The sequence below is a fragment of the Bos mutus genome, chromosome 29 (genome assembly GCF_027580195.1).
Source record: "Bos mutus isolate GX-2022 chromosome 29, NWIPB_WYAK_1.1, whole genome shotgun sequence".
NCBI lineage: Eukaryota > Metazoa > Chordata > Mammalia > Artiodactyla > Bovidae > Bos > Bos mutus.
This window is the reverse complement of record NC_091645.1, coordinates 27491880-27512945: the sequence shown is the minus strand read 5'-3', so window position 1 is coordinate 27512945 and position 21066 is coordinate 27491880. Positions and strand designations below refer to the sequence as shown.

At 43.3% G+C, this 21066-nt stretch overlaps 1 protein-coding gene across 8 annotated transcripts in view; it reads left to right on the top strand.

Annotated features, from left to right (window-relative positions):
* Positions 1-57: 57 nt before the first annotated feature.
* SIAE (sialic acid acetylesterase) overlaps positions 58-21066 on the top strand; it is a 37751-nt gene continuing 16742 nt past the window's right edge. For 2 of the 8 annotated variants that reach the window (XM_070365233.1, XM_070365229.1), the window contains exons 1-4: positions 67-184; positions 3731-3766; positions 4719-4889; positions 13612-13784. In XM_070365233.1, the coding sequence (XP_070221334.1) occupies positions 118-184; positions 3731-3766; positions 4719-4889; positions 13612-13784 (447 nt within the window). In that variant the 5' untranslated portion in view covers positions 67-117. Of the gene's footprint in view, positions 185-3730; positions 3767-4718; positions 4890-13608; positions 13785-21066 lie in introns of all 8 variants that reach the window. The other 6 variants (XM_005903938.3, XM_005903937.3, XM_070365232.1 and 3 more) reach the window with 6 other exon arrangements.

Here is a 21066-nt window from a genome sequence, read left to right as displayed (position 1 = left end):
CGCGGACTTCTGGCCTGGGAAGGGCGGAGTCAGAGCTTTTCCGCCCCGCCCCACGGCCCCGCCCTCGCTGGCGTCCATGCCCCGAGGCCTGCGCGGCGGGGACGGCTTCTTGCCAACATGATTGCGTCGGAATTTGTCTTGGGTCTGGTGCTACGGTTATTCCTGCAGGCCCACGTAAGTGCAGGTGAGGCGGCCGCGCTCGGCCCGAACCCTGCCCATCCGTCGGCCTGCGAGGACTCCGAGATTCCGCGTCCTCCGCAGGACCGCTCCGGGCGCCTGCTTCTCTAGGTCGGGAAAGGATCCCCGGGCAGGAACCGGGTTCTACGGCCCAGGCCTAGGTTGCAGGTGTCTGCTGGGCCGGAACCCCGGCCCGTTTGCTTCCTTCACTCCCTTCCACCGCCCTTATGACGCCTCGCGTGGGGCAGCGAGAGCATTGGGTTTATCTCAGGAGGGGAGGCCTAGGTGTGCCCAGACCGATGCGCTCAGGGTCTTGAAAGAACTGCGGGGACACTCGAAGGGGAGGGGGCGAAGCTAGTTAGATAATATTTGGAAACGGGTGACTGAGTCATCCAGAACGTTTCAGTGCTGCCCCCTCAGTGGTACCGTTGGGGAAGGTTTGCCCCGGGCTGGATTCCTTGGGGGAATTAACTTTTACTAGTTTAAGTGGTGATGATGGCTAAGACAGACAGCCCTCTCAACCAGCCCGGAGTATTTAAGACTCAGCTTTGATTCCTGCTCGCGGGCATTGATAGTGGGATAATAGCCGTTTTTTTGGGTAGGAGGATGACTCATTTTGACTATTGTCCTGGTCATATCGTGTCATTTGACCCCGGGCTGGACGCTGGGTCACAGAAAGAAAGTTTAAGTGGGAGAACAGACTGCGTGCAGTGAAGGGACTCTTGCTCTGTGTATGAATCCGCAGAGTACATAGATGAAGACAAACTGCAGCTCATAAGTGGTTTTCGGGGTTTAACAAAGGCATAAACTAGCACTCTGTATCGTTTCCTGATTCATCCCCACAGTGACTTTTGAGTCCAGTATATGAAGTGGGGAGAAGAAAAAGAGGGCCATTATTAGTTTTTATGTTAAAGGCTGTTAACTTTAACATCAGTATTTTATTTATCTTTGCCTTTGGGTCATATTGTTACATAACCTTAATTAACAATGTCTTTATTTTTTATTCATTGATGCTCTAGATTTTCTTTCCTTGGTATTTGGTTGCATATCCGGACTTCTTCAAATCATTCCCTCTCTTCCCATGTTCATCATGTAATATTTGAAATGTACATGAATATATGTAGCAGTGAAGCAATAAAATGAACACCCAAGGGTTTTACACACAATTTAAGAGCTAGACTGTTGCAGTTTTATTGAGACTCCAAGAATATTCCTCCCCAAGGGAGCTACTAGTTCTTCACCAGAAGTAACCACTGCCCTCATGTTGTCAGTCTACTTTTAATGACTACTTTTAACATCCCAGAACACTAATTCCTGTTTTTCTACTCTGACACCAAAATGAAGAAAAAATTGAAGACCTAAAACAAAAAAATTCAAATGTTAAATGTCTTGTAGTTGACAAAAACAATGACCAGTCGCACCACCTTTCTCCTTCTGTTTTGTCCATTGCTCCATTCCTTGGTAATGTACCACTGTCTACTGTTGTCACCTTGGAATGTGAGCTTTATAACGACAAGGAATGTGACTTTTCTTTGCTTTACCACCAGTATCCAACTGTGGCAGAGTAGTGATTGCAGTGATCTTGGAATCAGGTGGCTTGAGTTCTTGTCCTGTCCTGAACTACCTGTGTGATTTGGGGCCGAAGAAGTTTAACATCTGTCATGTGTCTAGTTCTCTGCGTGCCACAGTTAAGCTCCCCAGTAGAATGTAAGCTTCCTGCTGGCAAGGAATTTTGTCTGCCTCCCTCCCGCCCCCAACTTCTTTCCCTGTTGTATCCTCAGTGCTTAAAATTGTGCCTGGCACATAGTGCATGCTAAGTCACTTCAGTAGTGTTTGACTCTTTGCAACTCCATGGACTGTAGCCCGCCAGGCTCCTCTGTCCATGGGATTCTCCAGGGAAGAATACTGGAGTGGGTTGCCATTTCCTTCTCCATGGCACATAGTCAGTTCAGTCGCTCAGTTGTGTCCGACTCTTTTCGACCCCATGAACCGCAGCACACCAGGCCTCCCTGTCCATCACCAACTCCTGGAGTCCACCCAAACCCATGTCCATTGAGTTGGTGATGCCATCCAACCATCTTATCCTCTGTCGTCCCCTTCTCCTTCTGCCCTCAATCTTTCCCAGCATCGGGGTCTTTTCAAATGAGTCAGCTCTCTGCATCAGGTGGCTTAAGTATTGGAGTTTCAGCTTCAACATCAGTCCTTCCAATGAACACCCAGGACTGATCTCCTTTAGGATGGACTTGCAGTCCAAGGGACTCTCAAGAGTCTTCTCCAACACCACAGTTCAAAAGTATCAATTCTTTGGCACTCAGCTTTCTTTATAGTCCAACTCTCCCATCCATACATGACCACTGGAAAAACTGTAGCCTTGAGTAGACAGACCTTTGTTGACAAAGTAACATCTCTGCTTTTTAATATGCTGTCTAGGTTGGTCATAAGTTTCCTTCCGAGGAGTAAGCATCTTTTAATTTCATGGCTGCAGTCACCATCTGCAGTGATTTTGGAGTCCAGAAAAATAAAGTCTGCCACTCTTTCAACTGTCTCCCCATCTATTTGCCGTGAAGTGAACATAGTGGGCAACTTAAAATATTATAAAATATATTTAAATAAAAATATTTAAATAGTTGCAAACTATTTAAAAAAATTATCTAATCTAGTTGGGTCTCAGTCTGTTGATCAGTAAATAACATGATTCTACCCTAGGGTGTAAAAGATCCTTTCCATCTCTCAAATTCTGTAACTCAGAATAGAGTCGTGCACAAACAGGTTCAACGGATGTGTGTGGTCAACAACAGACTAACCGAGGGGTTGGGGGAAGGTATTTTCCCCCAACGTTTGAGAAGGTGGCTGCGCACACCCAGAACCCCTCATTTGCATGGTCTCATGCCTGCAGCCAGCCCCCTCCAGTATTCTTGTCTGGGAAATTCTGTGGACAGAGGAGCCTGATGGGCTATGATCCACGGGGTCACAAAAGAGTCTGACACGACTTACTGACTAAACAACAATAACGCCTGCAGCAGCCAGTTTTCTTCAATCCCTTCCCTACCCCATCCTCTTTCTGCTTGGCTCTTAGGCCTTGGGTTTTCAGGTTTTGTTCCATTTGAAGCACTTACCCAGGACTCGGCCTTCCCACGCATGCGCCTCTTCCCTTCCCCCCAGCAGGCTGCCAAAAGTGCTTATGCAATTCTAGACTGCTGTAGTCTCCTCTTAGAGCATTTTGCTCCTGGTAGCTGTGCATCTCCAGCCCAGTGGGTCTTCTGGATGATCTTTGATTGTCATGTAGATTTTATGATGGAACAAACTCCTGAGAGAGCTGAGGATGTCTAGGGCTGTTATTTGAAGTGCAGGACAAATAGGCCACTAAGTCTGTGTAGGAGACCCATTAGTGATTCTGCCCTGTTAAGTATAGCCTGAGGGGCTGTCACCATTTGGAGCTTCTGGGGAGAAAATAATGTCAACTTTGTTAGTTTTGATTCTCTTTCCTGCCTATCATTTTTATTTAAAACACTTGAAAAAAAAAATCTTAATTTTGTTAATTATTTTCTTCTAGGGGGTTTTGGTCTGTTTTCTTCAGATAAAGTGGGATGTAAGTGAAAAACATTTTTTTTCCTTCTCTTATTAAGTTTTGATGAATTCACTGAGATAATTTGGATAGATACTTGTTATTAATAAAATACTTCAATATAGGCTGGAGCTTAAAAATAGGAATGATCTCGTTAAAGTGAATTCTTATTCAGCCTTGTTAGTGACTGTCTAGAATAGAATCCACAGTTTCAAGGGCTCTTTCTCTTCATATAATTTAGCTTGCAAAGTGGGCGAATTGCAAGGAAGGACCTTTGGTTCAGACACTTTGACCTTCTCTCTCTCACTGACCTTATTTTTTGCATCTTAATTGATTTGAATGTACCTTAGAAAGAGTCAGACTTGTCACATAAACTCATAAAGGTTTATTTAGAATCTTCAGTGGGTTGTCAAAAAAACACAGTAAGGAGAGTTATTTGAGGGAAATTGACACTGAGAATGGAAGAGGGGAGATAAAGAGTGGAGGGAAAAGATTAGAAAGGGCTGTGATGGAGAGAGGCAGCCTCTTTATTCCAATCTATGAGGAGTGGGAGTGGCAGTGGAAAGTAGGGAAAGGAAGTGGTTTATTTTTCTCATAAATACCATCTGTGAGATGCATAAAAAGAGCATGTTTGGTGATTTTGGGGGGAGGGAGTCAAGTGTTAGGGCCAGGCCTGAGAGCAAAGGAACATGAGGAGCTTTGAAGGGGAGGAGGCACGTATTAAATGGGTTGTCCCAGGCTCTTTGAATTTTCCTTACTGGTCATCTTGTTCTATGATGCATACTGCTGGAAACTGTCCTTGTGATGCTGCTTACCTAATTAGGAGGAATGAGATCTGGTTTTAGAAAATTGAAAGGACAGGGTAACTTGGAATTCTCACGTATTAAGACTGCGTGTTCCTCGCTGTTTCACCAGATTCAATCTGGCACTGAATCTCTCCAGTGATTCTCGTCTAAATATTTGCTGGATTTTTCAGATGTTGGTTTTCGCTTTGCTTCGTACATCGACGACTACATGGTGCTGCAGAGGGAGCCTGCAGGGGCAGTGATCTGGGGTTACGGCACACCCAGAGCCACAGTGACGGTGACGCTGTGCCGGGATCAGGAGCCCATCATGAAGAAAGGGACCCGTGTGAAAGGTAAGACAGGTCAGCCTCTGTTCAGCTTTTGTCTTCTTCTGCCACCTGCTGGATGATGTGAAAATGAATGCTAATAGTCCAGCTCAGGTTACCCATCCATCCATCCATCCAAGTTACTTGAGTATTTACCATGTGTACTGAGGATACAAAGGAAAATAAGACCAAGTCAAAGCCCCTGTCCTCCAGGATCTCGTGCAGTAACGGGAACAGACACCAAGCCATATAGTGAGCGTGGTCAGTGCTGACGGGAGGTGGAAATGGAGTGTCATGGGATGCAGAAGAGAAACACCGCAGGTTGGATGGTAAGGGAAGGTTTCCACTGGAAGTGACATTTGAACTGAATCATGTGTAAAGGAGAGGTCGTCGTACTAGGAGGGTTAAGAACCTAAGCCCTGGGATTCACTGTTCCCATTCAGATCCTGTTTCTTAATGGCTATATGCCCTTGGACATTTTATTTAACATCTCTGCATCACAATTTCTTTATTTTAAAACAGTGATAAAAATAATATTTAGGATTATTTTGAAGATTAAATGAATTAACACATATCAAGTACCTCAAACAGTGCCTGGTGCGTAATAAGTACTGAATAAGTGTTAGCTGTTATTATTTCTGGGCTTCCCACTGGTTCAGTGGTAAAGAATCTGCCTGCCACTGCCGGAGATGCAGGTTCGATCCCTGGGTCAAGAAGATCCGCTGGAGAAGGAAATGGCAACTCGCTCCTGTATTCTTGCCTAGGAAATCCCATGGACAGAGGAGCCTGGCGGGTTACAGTCCATGAGGTCACAAAGAGTCAGTCATAACCTAGTGACTAAACAACAACATTGTTATTGCTGTCATTATGTTATTTAGTCAGTCACTCGGGTATTTACTGAGTCACTACTAGGTGTCAGATACAGGGTTAGGTATTGGTTATCTAGTGATGAGCAAAACAGAAAAGCTTGGAGGTTAGAGGAGGAAACAGAAAAATAATAATCAATTACAGTGAAGCGTGATGCCACAGTGGGGAAATATAGAGTGCTGTGAGAGTGTTTAGGAGGGATAGTAAACTTAGTCTAACTATCCAGGGTCAAGAAGATCCCCTAGAGAAGGAAATGACAATCCACTCCAGTGTTCTTGCCTGGAGAATCCCATGGGTAGAGGAGCTTGGAAGGCTACACTCCATGGGGTTGCAAGAGTTGCACGCAACTTAGTGACTACACCACCACCACCCGCAAGGCTTGTTTTGAAAGATGAGCAGGGCAGACCCAATAGAGGGAGCAACCTGGGCAAAGGCATGGAGGTGTGAGTGAGCCTGGGTTGCTGGAGGAGTGACAGGCAGGTTGGTTTGTCTGGACCACTAGGGTGTGTGATGGTGGATGGCAGGAGATAAGTCTGGAAATGGAGGAGGCTTGTTTGTCATTTCCAGGGAGTATATACACTACTTTGGGTAGATGGCTTTTAAGCAGCAAAAGAACACAGCCAGATCTGTATTTTAGAAAGATTACTCTGGCTACACTGGGGAAGAGGAGTTGGAGATGGATGAAACGAGAAGTAGGTGGGACCTGTTAGTAGGCTGTTAGGATATTCAGGCGATAGACAGGGAAGGCCTGACTCCAAGTAGTGGCTGTGAGGATGTTCAACAAGGTGAGAATTAGCAGTTAGCAGACTTCATGAGCAGAGAGGTCATATAGAGGAGTCTCTGCCTAGAAGAGACAAGGATGTATTAGGTAGTGTGTGGAGGAGCTCGAAGTTCCAGGATGCAGGAAGGCAGGTTCAGGGCTGGGTCAGGTGGAGACCTGGTTGTATTATATCTCAGTTAGAGGTCTCTCTACAGCTATGGGATGTTGAGGTGGGAGTCAGACAGGTGAGGAGGCTTCTCTGGGGTGGGTGGTGGTAATGTGGGGGTTGGTGGCTTGATAAGGGACTTGAATATACATGTGACAGCAAAGCTTGTGAAAATTTTATTGGCCCCTGAAAACAAAGATCACCTGATTAGTTTTGTCAATGTACAGGACCAATATTCAATCCAGAGTGATGCAAACGCTGGTGCAGACTTTTAATAATTCATTTCCAGGGCCTTCCCTGGTGGCTCTGGTAAAGAATTGCCTGTCGATGCAGGAGACACGGGTTCAGTCCCTGAGCAGAGGAGATCCCACATGCGATGGAGCAGCTAAGCCTGCGCACCACCACTGTTGAGCCTGTGCCCTAGAGCCCGTGCTCTGCACCAAGAGCAGCCGCCACCATGAGAAGCCCACACACCACAACTGGAGGGTAGCCCCCATTTGCTGCAACCAGAGAAAGCCCTCGCAGCAACGAAGACACAGGACAGCCAAAAATAAAAAAAGAATGCATTTCTTTCAACAAACATAAAGAAAGTATGTACTAAGTACTAGGCATAGGTGCAAGGTAAGTGCTTCTGGTTCTTGGGTTTTAACAAGACTTTTTAGCAGAAGAGGCTTATTGGGTGAAATTCAGAGAGCTGAAAGGGGAACTTAAGCTGATTGAGAAGTTGTTCTCTGTTAGATATAAATGCTGTTGGTGACTTGTAGGATATACTGAAAATGAAGAATTTGGGAGACTAGTAGTGCTTTCTTTTTGTGTTGCGTCATCTCAGAAATAAGCAGTATGGAGTACAGGTAGTAGTACTCTCACTAAAATGACGTTGACTTAAAGAGCTAAAGAACTGATGCAGTTGAATTAAGTTTTGGCTTCTCAGGTTCTTCAGTGGTAAAGAATCTGCCTGCCAGTACAGGAGATGCAGGAGATGCAGGTTTGATCCCTGGGTCAGGATTATTTTTGATTAATTTTAATTAATTAAAACAATTTAAAACAATTATTTAAATTTTTTTGACCGTGCCCCACAGCATGTGGGATCTTAGTTCCCCAACCAGGGACGGAACCTGCACACCCCCCAACCCCTGCACCCCCAGCATTGGACGCACAGAGTCTTAACTGCTGGACCCCCAGGGACGTCCCAAGAATTGATGTAGTTTAAAAATAAGAAATAGGATTTCTTTGATGCTAATGATTAACATTACCAATTAATACTTAGGAGACAGAGGTTGCACACTACTGTAGAAATAGAGCAAGCACATAATATGTAGCTTTTCAGTCTTAAAAATGTTCTTATGCATTATTTTTAGTTTTTTTACCCTTTTGTGGCTGTCGCAGGACCAATATTTGGAGTGGCCAGAGACAACGCAGGAGAGTAGGTGGTGACGAGAAGAAATAAAAGCGGATAATTAGGAGATGAGCCCCTCTCCTTCTTTAGTGAACCTGTTCACTTATCTTGAGTTCAATTCTGTGAACGCCAACTGAGGGCTTATTATTTATAAGAAGCTAGAAACCCTAGAGATTCAAAGAAGAATGTAAGTAGTGTCCACCCTCCAGGAACCCACTCGCTCATGCTGTCCTTTCCTTTCCCATTTAGCAGTTTAGGTTCAGCTCAGTTGCATCACTGAAAAGTGATGCATCGTTTAGAGTTTGGATGTATAGCAGCAACTGACGGGAACCAAGTGATTCATGGACTATTGATGGGAATTTCACAGGGAAAGAGATTGTTGTTATTGATGGGGTCGGGAAGGGGCTATTTGGTAGGCTTCCACACTGTCTTGGTAGAAAAAAAAGGTACAATAGTTTATACAGATCCATAAAATAACTTCAATGGACAGCTTGCTCTGTCCTGCCCATGAAGCAACATGGATAAAGTGATATTTGGAATAAAAAAGATAGACATGTAGGAAATTTCACTGGGCAGTGAAGGAAATGTGTTTCAAAGGAGACACTGTGGGGCATTTTGAAGGGTTGACTTCTATTTAGATTCTGATGACGACCCTGGGATTTTCAGCCAGACTACCTCATTTGGCCACTCTGTCCATCTCTGTTAATATTTAACTTATTACCTATAATCCCCTAAGTGCCCACAGCAAAGCAGAATTTAATGGCATAAAGGGTTTTGTCCAGTAGACTGACACTTGAGCTTTGGGAAAGTTGAGACCTGAGGGATGGCTGGGAACATGGTCAGGTTCCGGGCCTGTTTATGTCATCAGGTGACGCATAATGCTTCTTTCAGAGGCAAGGTGTGAACTTGGGGCAAGGAGCCTGTATCCTCGCACTTTGACACACTTTGGGGGTGCACCTGCAGGCGATAAAATGAAGGTGTATCTGCTTGAATTTGTCATCATGATCGAGGTAAAGAAAAACTCAGAAAGCCTAAACCTTGTAGAAAGTAAAAAATCTGCATTAGTTTTCTATGTCACATAGTAAGTTATCGCCAACGTAGGTGATTAAAACAACTTACTTTTACTATCTCTGTCGATCTGAAACTTGGCCATCATTTAGCTGGGTTCTCAGAGTTTCAGAAGGTTGAAATCAAGGTGCTGGCTGGGCCGAGTTCTCATCTGGAGGCTCCAATAGGGAATGATTAACTTCCAGGCTCCGTTAGGTTGCTGGCAGAGTCCTGTCCTTGTGCCTGTAGAATTCATGGCCCCATCTCTGAAGCTTCTCATCTCTTACCTCTAGACCCTACTTAAAGGGCTCACCTTCTTTAGGTCAGGCCCACCCAGAACAATCTCCCTTTGAGTTAACTTCAAGTCAACTGATGAGGGATTATTCATTATACCTGCAACCCCCCCTTCATCCTTTCTAGGTAAGATAACATAATCATGAGGATGGCATCTAATCCCCTCTGCCATTTTCTGTTGATTAGAAGCAAATCATGAATTCTGCCAGCACTTGAGGAACTCTGCAAGGGTGTGACTTATTGGGAGTCATCTTTGGCTGTGTCTGCCATAACAGGCTATAGATTAAGGAATTTACAGGAATAGTTTTATTGATAGAAAAATATTTAAGCTTTTTTTTTTCATTCATGGTGGCGGTAGAGATGAACTTTATACAGAATAATGCAGGTCTGGAAGGGGCAGTTTGGGCAGTAAGGCCTCCTTTACCTCCAGGTCACTTCCACAAACCAGTGAGCCTGTCTGCAGTTGGTGGGGTGCCAGGGTTCTGTGGGGGAACAGTGACTGGGGGCTTCTTCCTGATCCAGGTTTTTCCTCTTGGAAAGGGAAGAGTTGTTGGATAATTTTCCTTTTTCTCTTCTTGGCTGCTGAGATTTGGCACAATAACCTGAAAAATAATTAACATCTGATGTGAATGGCAAAGAGGAAAAAAGCAAGATGTGCTTTATGACTAATCATGTCTCTAGACCCATTATTTTCTTTCTTTTTTTTTGCCTTTGATTTGTTGATTCTTCCCATTTTAAGGTGGGGGCTGGTCTGGGGGATGGAGAAAACATGGAGAGAGTTCTTTTCTTATGCCTGTGGCTGGAAAATGAAGAGAAGAGGGACAGTGAGAAATAAGCCACCAGATACGCTAGTGGTTGGGCAGGGAAACACAGTCAGTTTGCGTGGCTTTCTTGTCAGTATAACCCGGCACTGGGGTTTGCTCTCTGCCCTTACTTGGTGATGCTCCTGGCACATGGTGGGCACAGTGAAGGAAGGACATGTATCTTCCTGGATGGAAGAAGAAAGAATGGAGGAAGCAGATGTTTGATTGCAGCAAAAATGAGCATTTACATAAACCTGGGCCTGGATTGGTAAGAGATATGACAAGATGGCAAGTGATGGGAGCCTAGAGGAAGGACCCAGAACAGCTGTTGCTCAGGAAGCCCATTGGGGTCAGCAAACACCAGCTGAATAGTGAGCTTCAACTCTTGGTGGTCAGTCACTCAATTTTATCACTTGGACTCAACCTAATGGACTTTGTGGGTCAATGGTTTCTGAAATCTACAACTAGACTTCACTGGCCTATGGTCAGCTCCACTTAAACAGCCAGTCCTAAATGGATGGGCCAAGGCCGAATCAGTGCTCCTTGTGGACCGTCCCACCCTTGCTTTCAGTCTAGAAACAGTCTTCACGAGGGCTGTTTTCCTTTGTATACACTTTGTTGTTCAGGCAGTAAGTCATGTCTGACTCTGTGACCCCACGGACTGCAGCATGCCAGGCTTCCCTGTCCTTCACTGTCTCCCAGAGTTTGCTCAAACTTATGTCCGTTGAGTCAGTGATGTCATCCAACCATCTTATCTTCTGTTGCCTGCTTCTCTTCCTGCCTTCAGTATTTCCCAGCATCAGGTTTTTTTCCAGTGACTCAGTTCTTGGCATCAGGTGGCTAAAGAATTGGAGCTTCAGCTTCAGCATCAGTCCTTCCAATGAATATTTAGGGTTAAATTTCCTTTAGGATTGACCAGTTTGATCTCCTTGCAGTCCAAGGGACTCTCAAGAGTCTTCTCCCGCCCATGGAAGTAAATCTGCATTGTTTTAAACTGATTGTTTCTGAGTTAGTTTGACCATTAATAACCTCTCTGTAGTGGAGCTGGTTTCTCCTGCCTTGTGTGGCAGTTAACTTTACTTGACCCTGAGTGTGTCAGAGTTTTTCTTTTATGAAGTGGGAGAGGAAAAGAGCTAGAAACTAAAAGAACTCGGGGACTAGAACAGAAGGAAGTTCTCAAGGTCTTTGAGGAAGTTGAGAGGTTTCCTAGAGGGAGTGGTTCTGGAGAACAAGGCTCTCGATGCCTGGTTCTCTTCAGATGCTTTGGGCTCTAGGGGGAGTGCCTCCTCTGGCTGAGGTAGGGGGGTGGTGCTGTGTTTTGCCCAGCTTCCTCCCCCTTTCCTTCTTTGCCTTTTTATTGCTGGGCAGCAGAGCTTTTCAGAAGCTCTGGGGAAGGTGGTTTTCCACACCAGCCATATTGCTTGGATGGAGACTAAGTGCAAACACCTAATTAATAGCAGTGACTCAGAATAGCATGTACTGTAGTAGAAGGCTCAGAAAATAGCCCTGTCCTAGGTTTTGCAGGGATTGACCGCATTATCACAAATGAGTAACGTTGATGACAGGAGGACGGAGCTCCGGTAAGAAGCCTGGGGAGACCTTGGCAAGGCTGCGGTTGGGACAGCTGGAGAGTCTGCCTGCTCAGACGAGAGCGCCATACGGATCACCTCACACCTGTGCGGTGCAATCTGTGCTTGCTGCCCACTGTTTCCCAGACAGTGGTTTTTGTGCTTTAGGTGCATTCTGCATTTAATGTGTTGATGTCTGTGGTGATTGGTGGTGTAAAAACAATAGCAGACATTCGGTCCTGGGCTCAGTTGCCCTCTCACGGGTGGGAATAGCGGACTCAGTCGGCTCTGCTTCTAAGAGGAGTGACCTGAGCCTTTTCACTGTTGCCTAAGGGTTTTGGATATTTCTCCCAGACTCGGAGTAATCCTTTACCATTTCAGCCTTTACCCATCTCCTGCCATGTGTCTGGACTTCTCCCGTTAGCTCTTACTGACTAGGAGGATCTTAGCATGTGGTACAGAGTAGGCACTTGGCTGGTATTTTTGTTTTTTAGTATTTTTATAATTGATATTTTTTCTCGTTGGTACAATAACCTTGGCTTCCCAGGTGGCTCAGATGGTAAAGACTCCTCCTGCCAAGCAGGAGAAGTGGGTTCAATCCCTGGGTCAGGAAGATCCCCTGAGAAGGAATGGCAAGAGAAGGAATTGCGACACATTCCAGTAATCTTGCCTGGAGAATTCCATGGACATAGGAGCCTGGCGGGTCCATGGGGTCGCAAAAGAGTTGGACATGACTTAGTGGACTCAACAACCACAACGATAACCTTAGGATGCCTCATTTGCCGTTCTTGCCGTTCCTTCCCTTTGAATTGACATTGATCTGATGGGCACAAATTATCAATCAGTCCATATTCTTCAACATTATGCCAAGAATATTTCTTTTAAAATGATCATCTCTATTTTATCTATTTTCTCCTTCCACTTCTTCAACTTTGTTCGTGTGGTTTGGTTCTCCTAGGCATAATTTTGCCACTTGGAAGATATTCTTCTTGAGTTTCCGAGTATGATGTTGGCAGTGGTGGTGGTATGAGTGGGTGAGAGGTGGGAAGGTGGTGGGGGGGTGGTTCCTAAGGAATGTGCTATGAATTTCTGAAACAGGGCCTTGGATGGCTTTTCATCTCCTTAATTGAGTCCGAAAACATTAAGACTGGTAAATAACTCTGTGAAAATAATTAATTGGGTAAGTCTAAACATCTTCTTCAAAGAGAGATGAATTTATTTGCCTCCTACTACTTCTTTGCGTCCATTTCTCCACTCACCTGTTTAACTGTAGATAGAAGAGCCCAGAACCACTGGTGTTTTTAATCCCCAAGAGCAACGTGGGGAGGAGGTGGGGGTGTTGATGACAAGGATGGTACCATCAAGTAAGTTTCAGATGATGAGTGGTTTTCTCTAACCTGTGCTCACATTTGATTGGATAGTTCCAAGTTAGTTTGGGGCACTGTAGATCTATTAGATTATGATCATGTTGATTTTGACAGTTTGGTGGTATAGTAAGAATTTCCATCTTGCGTTTTTGTATTAAACTCCCTTGCATTTAACATCTGTATTTTTGTCTGTCCTTGCTTAGGATTATAACTGGGTGATTTACTTTTCTTATAAATGCTTCAGTTAAAAGTAAGGAGGGATTTTACAGATTAAAGAGAGCCACACTACTGCTTTTGTTATTTCTGTTGACATGTCTAAAATTTGGCTGGTCTTCATAGCTTTGGATCCAGTTCATCACAGAAGAGGGGAATTGCCACAAATTTTTTTTTGTGGCAAAAAAAGGAAGATCTGATGCATGACTCTGGGCTTCAGTTTCATTTTAGTGGATTGATTCATTAATTCCTTGGAGCCTTGTTACTATTTCAGCAGACTCTAACACCTGGACAGTGGTACTGGATCCTATGAAGCCTGGTGGACCTTATGAAGTGATGGCACAGCAGACTCTTGGGAGGATAAACTTCACTCTGAGAGTTCATGATGTCTTGTTTGGAGACGTTTGGCTTTGCAGTGGGCAAAGTAACATGAAGATGACAGTTTCACAGGTAATTTGCAAAGTCTCAGTGATAATAACGTTGATGATGAAGAAGAAAAAGAAGGAAGAGGAAAGGGGCGAGGAGGAGCAGGAGGTAGAAGCCAAGATCTGTTCTAAGTGCTTTCTCTGCATGTGCTAATTAATTCAGTTGAACAACTTCATAGGGTGAATACTTAAAAGACATTCATATCTCACAGATGAGGACACTGGCCCAGCTGAGTTTAAGCTCCTGCCTAAGATCACAGCATAATTGTGGAGCCAGGGTGTGAATGTGACCCCAAATCCTGTTTTGCTAGTCATGGCCAGTGTGCTGTCAGTGTGTGGGGCACTACTTTCTCACTTTCCTGGGCTAAAGGCAGAAGCTGGACAGTATCTGATGGTAACGGAGATTTAATAGCAAATCGGGGGCCATGTAGGTTACTCTTCTCTTTGAATGGTCTTAGAAGATGAGCTTCTGGAGACAGCCTAGGAGATCAAAACGATTAGATTTTGTTTTGATGCTGAGCAGCTAACACACTCTGTCTTTTGTTGCCATGGAGATTTTAAAAATTGAGACTGAATGTTGGCTTTGCCTCTTACGAGTTGTATGGCTTGGAGCAAATCACTTGGTGTTTATGAAACTTTGTTTTTAAAACATGCTTTTAAAAACTGTGGCTAAAATGAATATGACATAATGTTTATCATTTTCACTGTTGGTAAGTGTACAGTTCAGCAGCATTAAATATATTCACAATGCTTTGTGTACCCAGTCACCACTCTCTATCCCCAGAACTTTATCATCATCTCTAACGTTTACTCCATACCCAGTAAACAATAAATCCCCCTTTCTCCTTCCTCCTGCCACTGGTAACTCTATCTTGCTCTTTCTCTATGCATTTGCCTCTTCTTGGTACCTCCTAGAAGTGGAATCATACAATAGTTGTTCTTCTGTGTCTGACTTATCTTTCTGAGGATCATGCTTTCAAGGTCCATGCGTGTAGCTTGTATCAAACTTTTGTCCCTTCTTATGGCTGAATTGTATTCCATTGTATAGGCCACATTTTGTTTATCCATTCACCTGTGGATGAACACCTGGGTTGTTTCCACGTTTTGGCTATTGTGAGCAATGTTCATAGCAATATTAAATCAATGCTGTGAACATTGATTTACAGATAATCTGTTTCAGTTCCTGCTTTCAGTTCTTTTGGATATATGCCTATGATTGGAATTGCTTGGTTAGTTCTATATTTAATTTTTGAGGACCCATCAAACCATTTTCCACAATGGCTATACCATTTTACATTCCTACTAGCAATACACAAAGGTTCTGATTTCACTGCATCCTCACTGACAGGTGTTAGGTTTCATTTTCTGATTATAGCCGCATTAGTAGGTGAGAAGTGGTACCCTAATGTGGTTTTGATTTGCATTTCTCTGACAACTAGTACCTGCCAAGGCTGAAGGAAACACATAATTTAGTATTGAAGATTGTGTTAGTTTTTGAAAGAAAGCATTATAATACATTTAAATTGTGTTTTTATGTAAACCATGACTTCATTGAATTAGACTTTAATTAGGTCATAGTACTAATTTGATCAGAATATTAATTAGGTCAGAGTATTAAAGTAACCATCATCTTTATTGAGTGAATTATAATCATAGAGGCTAGACCTAGAAAGAAGGCAATAGCACCCCACTCCAGTACTCTTGCCTGGAAAATCCCATGGACGGAGGAGCCTGGTAGGCTGCAGTCCATGGAGTCACTAGGAGTCAGACACAACTGAGCGACTTCACTCTGACTTTTCACTTTTATGTACTGGAGAAGGAAATGGCAACCAAACTCCAGTGTTCTTGCCTGGAGAATCCCAGAGACGAGGGAGCCTGGTGGGCTGCAGTCTATGGGGTCGCAGAGTCGGACACGACTGAAGTGACTTAGCAGCAGCAACTAGTGATATTGCATATTACTTCATGTACTTATTAGCCATTTGTATGTCTTATTTGAAAAAATGTTTATTTAGGCCTTTTGTCCATTTTTGAATTGGGTTGCTTTTATTGTTAAATTGTAGGAATTTTTTTATATCTTTGAGGTATTAATTGCTTGTCAGATGCATGGTTTATAACTATTTTGTCTCATTCTCTAGTTTGTCAGTTTCATTTTTGAGGGTGTCCTTTGATACATAAAAGTTCTCAATTTTTATGAAGTTCAGTTTATCTGTGTTTTCTTTTGTTGTTGTCTATACTTTTGGTATCATCTTCTTGATACTGTTGCCAAGTCCAGTGACATGAAGGTTTTTCCAGTGTTTCTTCTGAGAATATTTTAGTTTTAACTCTTAAGTTTAGGTCTTTGAGTCTTTTTGATCACTTTTTTTATATGTAGTGTAAGATGAGGGTCTAACTTCATTCTTTTGCAAGTGGATATCCAGTTCTCCCAGCACCAATTGTTGAAAAGATGGTTCTTCCCCTATTGAATGGTCTTGGCACTTTTTTTCACAAATTCATTGGCTTTATATATGAGGATTTATATCTTGGCTTTTTAGTCTATTGCATTGGTCTAAATATCTCTCCTTATGGCAGTACCATACTGGTTGAATTACTGTAGCTTTGTAGTAAGTTTCAAAGTTGGGACATGTAAGTCTCCTCCAAGAATTTCTTTTGTTAGTGTCAATCTTTCTCTGTTTTAGTCATGGCCTTGTAGATTAATTTTTCTTAAATTGAAAACTAGCATTTTTGTCTCCCAGAGGCTTCACTGGGGTCTGTTTATGCCTGATAGAAGGTGAGGAGGAAGAGCACTCCAAGGGCTCCCAGGTAGGGATGGGCATACTCAGTAAACAGAAAACCCAGTGCAAACAGGGGGAATGCCAGCCTGTCGAAATGTTGTCAGTGAGGAAGCTCAACTTGAAGTATTCCTACCTCCATTGCTATTAGAGCAATGGGTGAGTCTGACACATAATGAGTGAGTCTCTTAAGTGAAGCAGGAGAAAGAGGACATCAGAAGGGCTTCCCTGGTGGTCCAGTGGTTGAGGATCTGCTTGCCAGTGCAGGGAGCACAAGTTCGATCCCTGGTCCGGGAAGATCCCACATGCTGCGTAGCAGCTAAGCCCCTGAGCCACAACAATTGAGCTTGTACTCTAGATCCCAAGAGCTGCAACTAACTTTAGCCACTTGCCTTAAAGCCTATTCTCAAGAGAAGCCACCACAGTGATAAGCGCGCACATCACAGCTAGAGTAGCCCCTGCTCGCCGCAACTAGAGAAAGCCCGTGCACGGCAGTGGAGACCCAGTGCAGCCATACATTTAAAAACATTTTTTTTAAAGAAAAGGATGTTGAAAAAGTCATCAAGGAAGCAAGCTTCTTAATTGTTTACTGGTACTCTAGCAAAACAAGAGTGGTAAACAAAAGCCTTGGGGCTCTGAGATTTCTTTCTGCAAACAACTCTGCTTTCTGATTGAACACCAAAGCAGTCTAGAATAAAGGGAGTGGATTTCTGGATAGAGTGGGATGGGGTTTTGCTTTTGGGCCTCAGAATTGTCCTTCCTTTGTTTGTTTAGTACAAGCGATTTGATTTAAAAATAAAAGTAAGGGAATCATTGCTGTTTCATTTATATTAGAATCAGGGCTGGACAGTAGCAAGTTCATAGTTATGTTTAAAGTTTATCAGCTTAAAACACTGCTGAGAGATTAGAAAATATTTTTTTTACTCACTCTCAGACCTCCAGAGAAATTCATGTGAATTAAGTCCTTTGACACATTTGAAATTAGGGTTGATTTTCTTTGCTTGTCTTTATTATCTGATTTTTCTATAATAAGCATGAAATGACTGGTTTTTAAGACAAAGTTATAAAAACAAGAAATTGATTTCACTTAACTGATACCTTAAATATCTATCAAAGGCTCAATTTATAATAAAGAGGCACATTGTATAAATAAGAATCTTAGGAATAAATGATTTAACTTGCATTAGGGATCAGAACTAATATGTTTATACTTTGACATGTACTTTTATTTGTTCCCATTAATAGATTCAGATCTTGAAAAGATTATGATCTTCCCTAGTAGCTCTTTCTCTAAAACTCAGTTCCTTAAGTGGATTTTTATTTTCTTGCCTTTTTTTCATTATCTACTTCTTCATTTTTGAGAGATATTTGAGTTTTAAAAAACTCTACAACTAGACCATGATCTCAATTAATCTTTTAAAAAAAATGTATAAAATTGAGCCCTTGCACATACTTAAGGTCTCTTGTTTTGCTTCTGTAGCTTCTGCCCCTTCTAGCTTCTTTTTTTCTCTCTTTTTAAAAAAAAACCAGTTAATAAATAATGCTTTTAAAAATATTCTACTTCGGACATACCTATTTCCTTTCATTATTAGTTTTCTAATTTAAAAATCTAAATTCTTGCATTTATGTCTTCCTAACCAATATTTTACTTAGTCTTGCTTTCTACCCTACTTAAATATATGGAAACCTTTTAAATTTAAATGTTTATTAAATTTGACTTAACTGGGCTCCATGTTAACATCAGTGAATAGAAGCAAAATTGAAGTTTCATCTCTTGATAGAAAGCATGGTTTTATATAGAAGTGGGATTGCTGTTAACTCATTAAGGAAAACAGTATTTTCCTTAATGCTTTAATTGCAGTTCCCTGTTTGCACAGAGAGGCATGGACCAGATCTGTTTGTATCTGCACAGTCAGGCTCTCAACTGCACTCTGTGCCAGGGGATCTCATCCCATTTTCTGTCAAGCTAAGTCACAGTTTGATTGTTAAGACTGAACACATTTTTTTTCTGCCTGGAATTTACTCTTAAACATCTTCTATATCGAACTAAGGCTATAGAAGCTCTGAGATACAGAAAAATAGAAAAAGATTCCATCTGAAAAAGCCAAGTGTTAATTTTGTTTGTTTTAGAATCACGCGCTTAGTCTGCAAGACAGCGTTTTAGGTGCTGGCAGTACCAAAAGCCAAATTTTCTAGTCTCTTAACACTCTGTAGAACTTTGTTTTTGGATCATAAAGATGCTTGACATGACTCCTCCTTTATTCATTTTCCTCCCTACCCCTGAAGACTCCCAACACACACACACACACGCACACACACACACACACACGCACACACACACACGTGTGCATACAGTGCCTCTCTCTTTCCCCTTCTCTCCCTCCATATGACATTTCTGGGGAGACAAAATTTCCACTATAACCAACCACTCTTCACAGTCAAATGAAGGAAATGGCAGATTGTGTGCCCATCTTGTTGTTAGGGTAAAGTGGAATTTTAAAATCGAGTGTTATTTATAACACCGAGTGAGATGTTTATAAATGGAGGAAAGTCTAAATGCTCATCTGTCACCTTCTAAGTCAGGGTACATCTTAAGACTTGGCTATTTCTAGTTAGGCTCAGAAGAAGATGGCCAGTGTTCGATGGGAAACCCGGTTTTCCATATCTCAGCAGTCTCCACATTCCTGCTTTACCAATCGGGCAATTAAAATCCAGAAGAGAAGGGCTGGCGCCATAGTACAATAAAAGATTCCCGGGAGGTATGATGACTGGCTTATTTATAGTTATTCTCTCAACTTTCAATCTGCCATATTGTAATGTGGTCGAAGGTAAAGTGGCGCTTCCCTTGTGGCTCCGTGGTGAAGAGCCCGCCTGCCAATGTAGGAGACACGGATTCAATCCCTGGGTCGGAAAGATCTCCTGGAGAAGGGAATAACAACCCACTCCAGTATTCTTGCCTAGGAAATCCCAGGGACAGGGGAACCTGGTGTGGTCTACCAGTCCACGGGGTCGCAAAGAGTTAGACATGACTGAGTGACTAACGCCCTCACTTCAAAAGCTGACATTATTTTGTAAACTATTATTATACACGATAATTACACAGTCCGTCACTGTCCTTCGGACACAACTGAGTGACTGAACACCACCCCCGCCCCGCCCCCACACACGTGCCTTGCTCGCCTGTGCAGACCCCACACTACGACTCTCTGAGGAAATAGATTCTTGACGTTTCTTCATTAATTCCAGAATGTGGTGTAAAGGTTACAAAATGAACACTGGCGAGCAGCTGCTTTGATGGTGAACCGTGGGTCCCCAGAGAGGTGGAGGGCTCTCCCCATCGCTGCAGCCTTAATGACTTCAAATACCTTGGTCTTCATTTACATCCTCATTTCAATACTTGGTAGGAAAATAATTACACCGAGGTGTTTGATGAGATGAAATTTGATCTCAGCAGATGGAGGAAGGCTTCCCCTTTCATCAGCAGGGAAACCAAGCGTCATTTAAATGAAAATCTTCCTGAAATCTCTTTATTCCTAAGTTTGCTGCCAATATCCCCGAGGAAATGCTTCCATCAAAAATGGCTTGGTGAGACCTACTGTAAGCACAGGGAACTCTCTGCTCAGTGTTATGAGGCTGCCTGGATGGGAGAGGAGTCTGGGGGAGAATGGATACATGTATATGTATGGCTGCGTCCCTTTGCCCTCTGTTCACCTGAAGCTCTCACAACATTGTTCCTTAATCAGCTATACCCCAATATAAAATACAAAGTTTCTCTTTTTTTTTTTAAAGGCTTGGTGATTCTGGGAAAGGATTCCCATTTCAGAAGTAGTTGTCATCAGGTCCAGCAAGAATTCTCCCCACCCCCATTTTTTGCTAACACTTTCTGTGGCTTTTGAGTTTTGGATTGAAATACTGCACACATGTGAGTTTGAAAATGGAAGTTTTCCAGCCAGTGCTTTGGATTCAGTTCCGCGTGTGCTGGTAACAATAGAGGACGATGCCACCCCCTCCCCCAGTTCATTTGGCCTTGCCATACTCTGGAGTGTTAGCAACGGGTCACCGCGCCACCTCCCGAGCTGGCCCTGGAGTTCCCAGTCGGTGCAGAAGCTGGTGTGGGTGGAGGGAGCGAAAGCAGTTTCATCCTCCGTTTCCATGGAAGCAGCATACGATCCTTAGCACTCGGTGCTGAACTGAATTTCAAGGGAGGTGACTTTTTACAGGTACTTGCCGCTGAAAAATAACTTCCCTGCCAAAATATACTGAGTGCATTAGCCTGTTCTTCGTCTTCAATGTTTATTCTGCATGAAACTTGCCAGGCAAGATCCAGAACGGGCAAGCCTGGACTTCCTGTGGAATTTTCCTGAGACCATGTGTGGAAGCCCAGTAACCCTGGCAGCCTGGAGCCACATCACCCAGCCACAAGCTGCGGCTCCCACTGGGACCAAAGGGCCATTGCCTTTGCATCTGGCCGGCTTATTGGCCACAGCAGGCTCAGTGGCAAGTCAAAAGGCGATTCCAGGGGCAGCGCATCTCAATGAC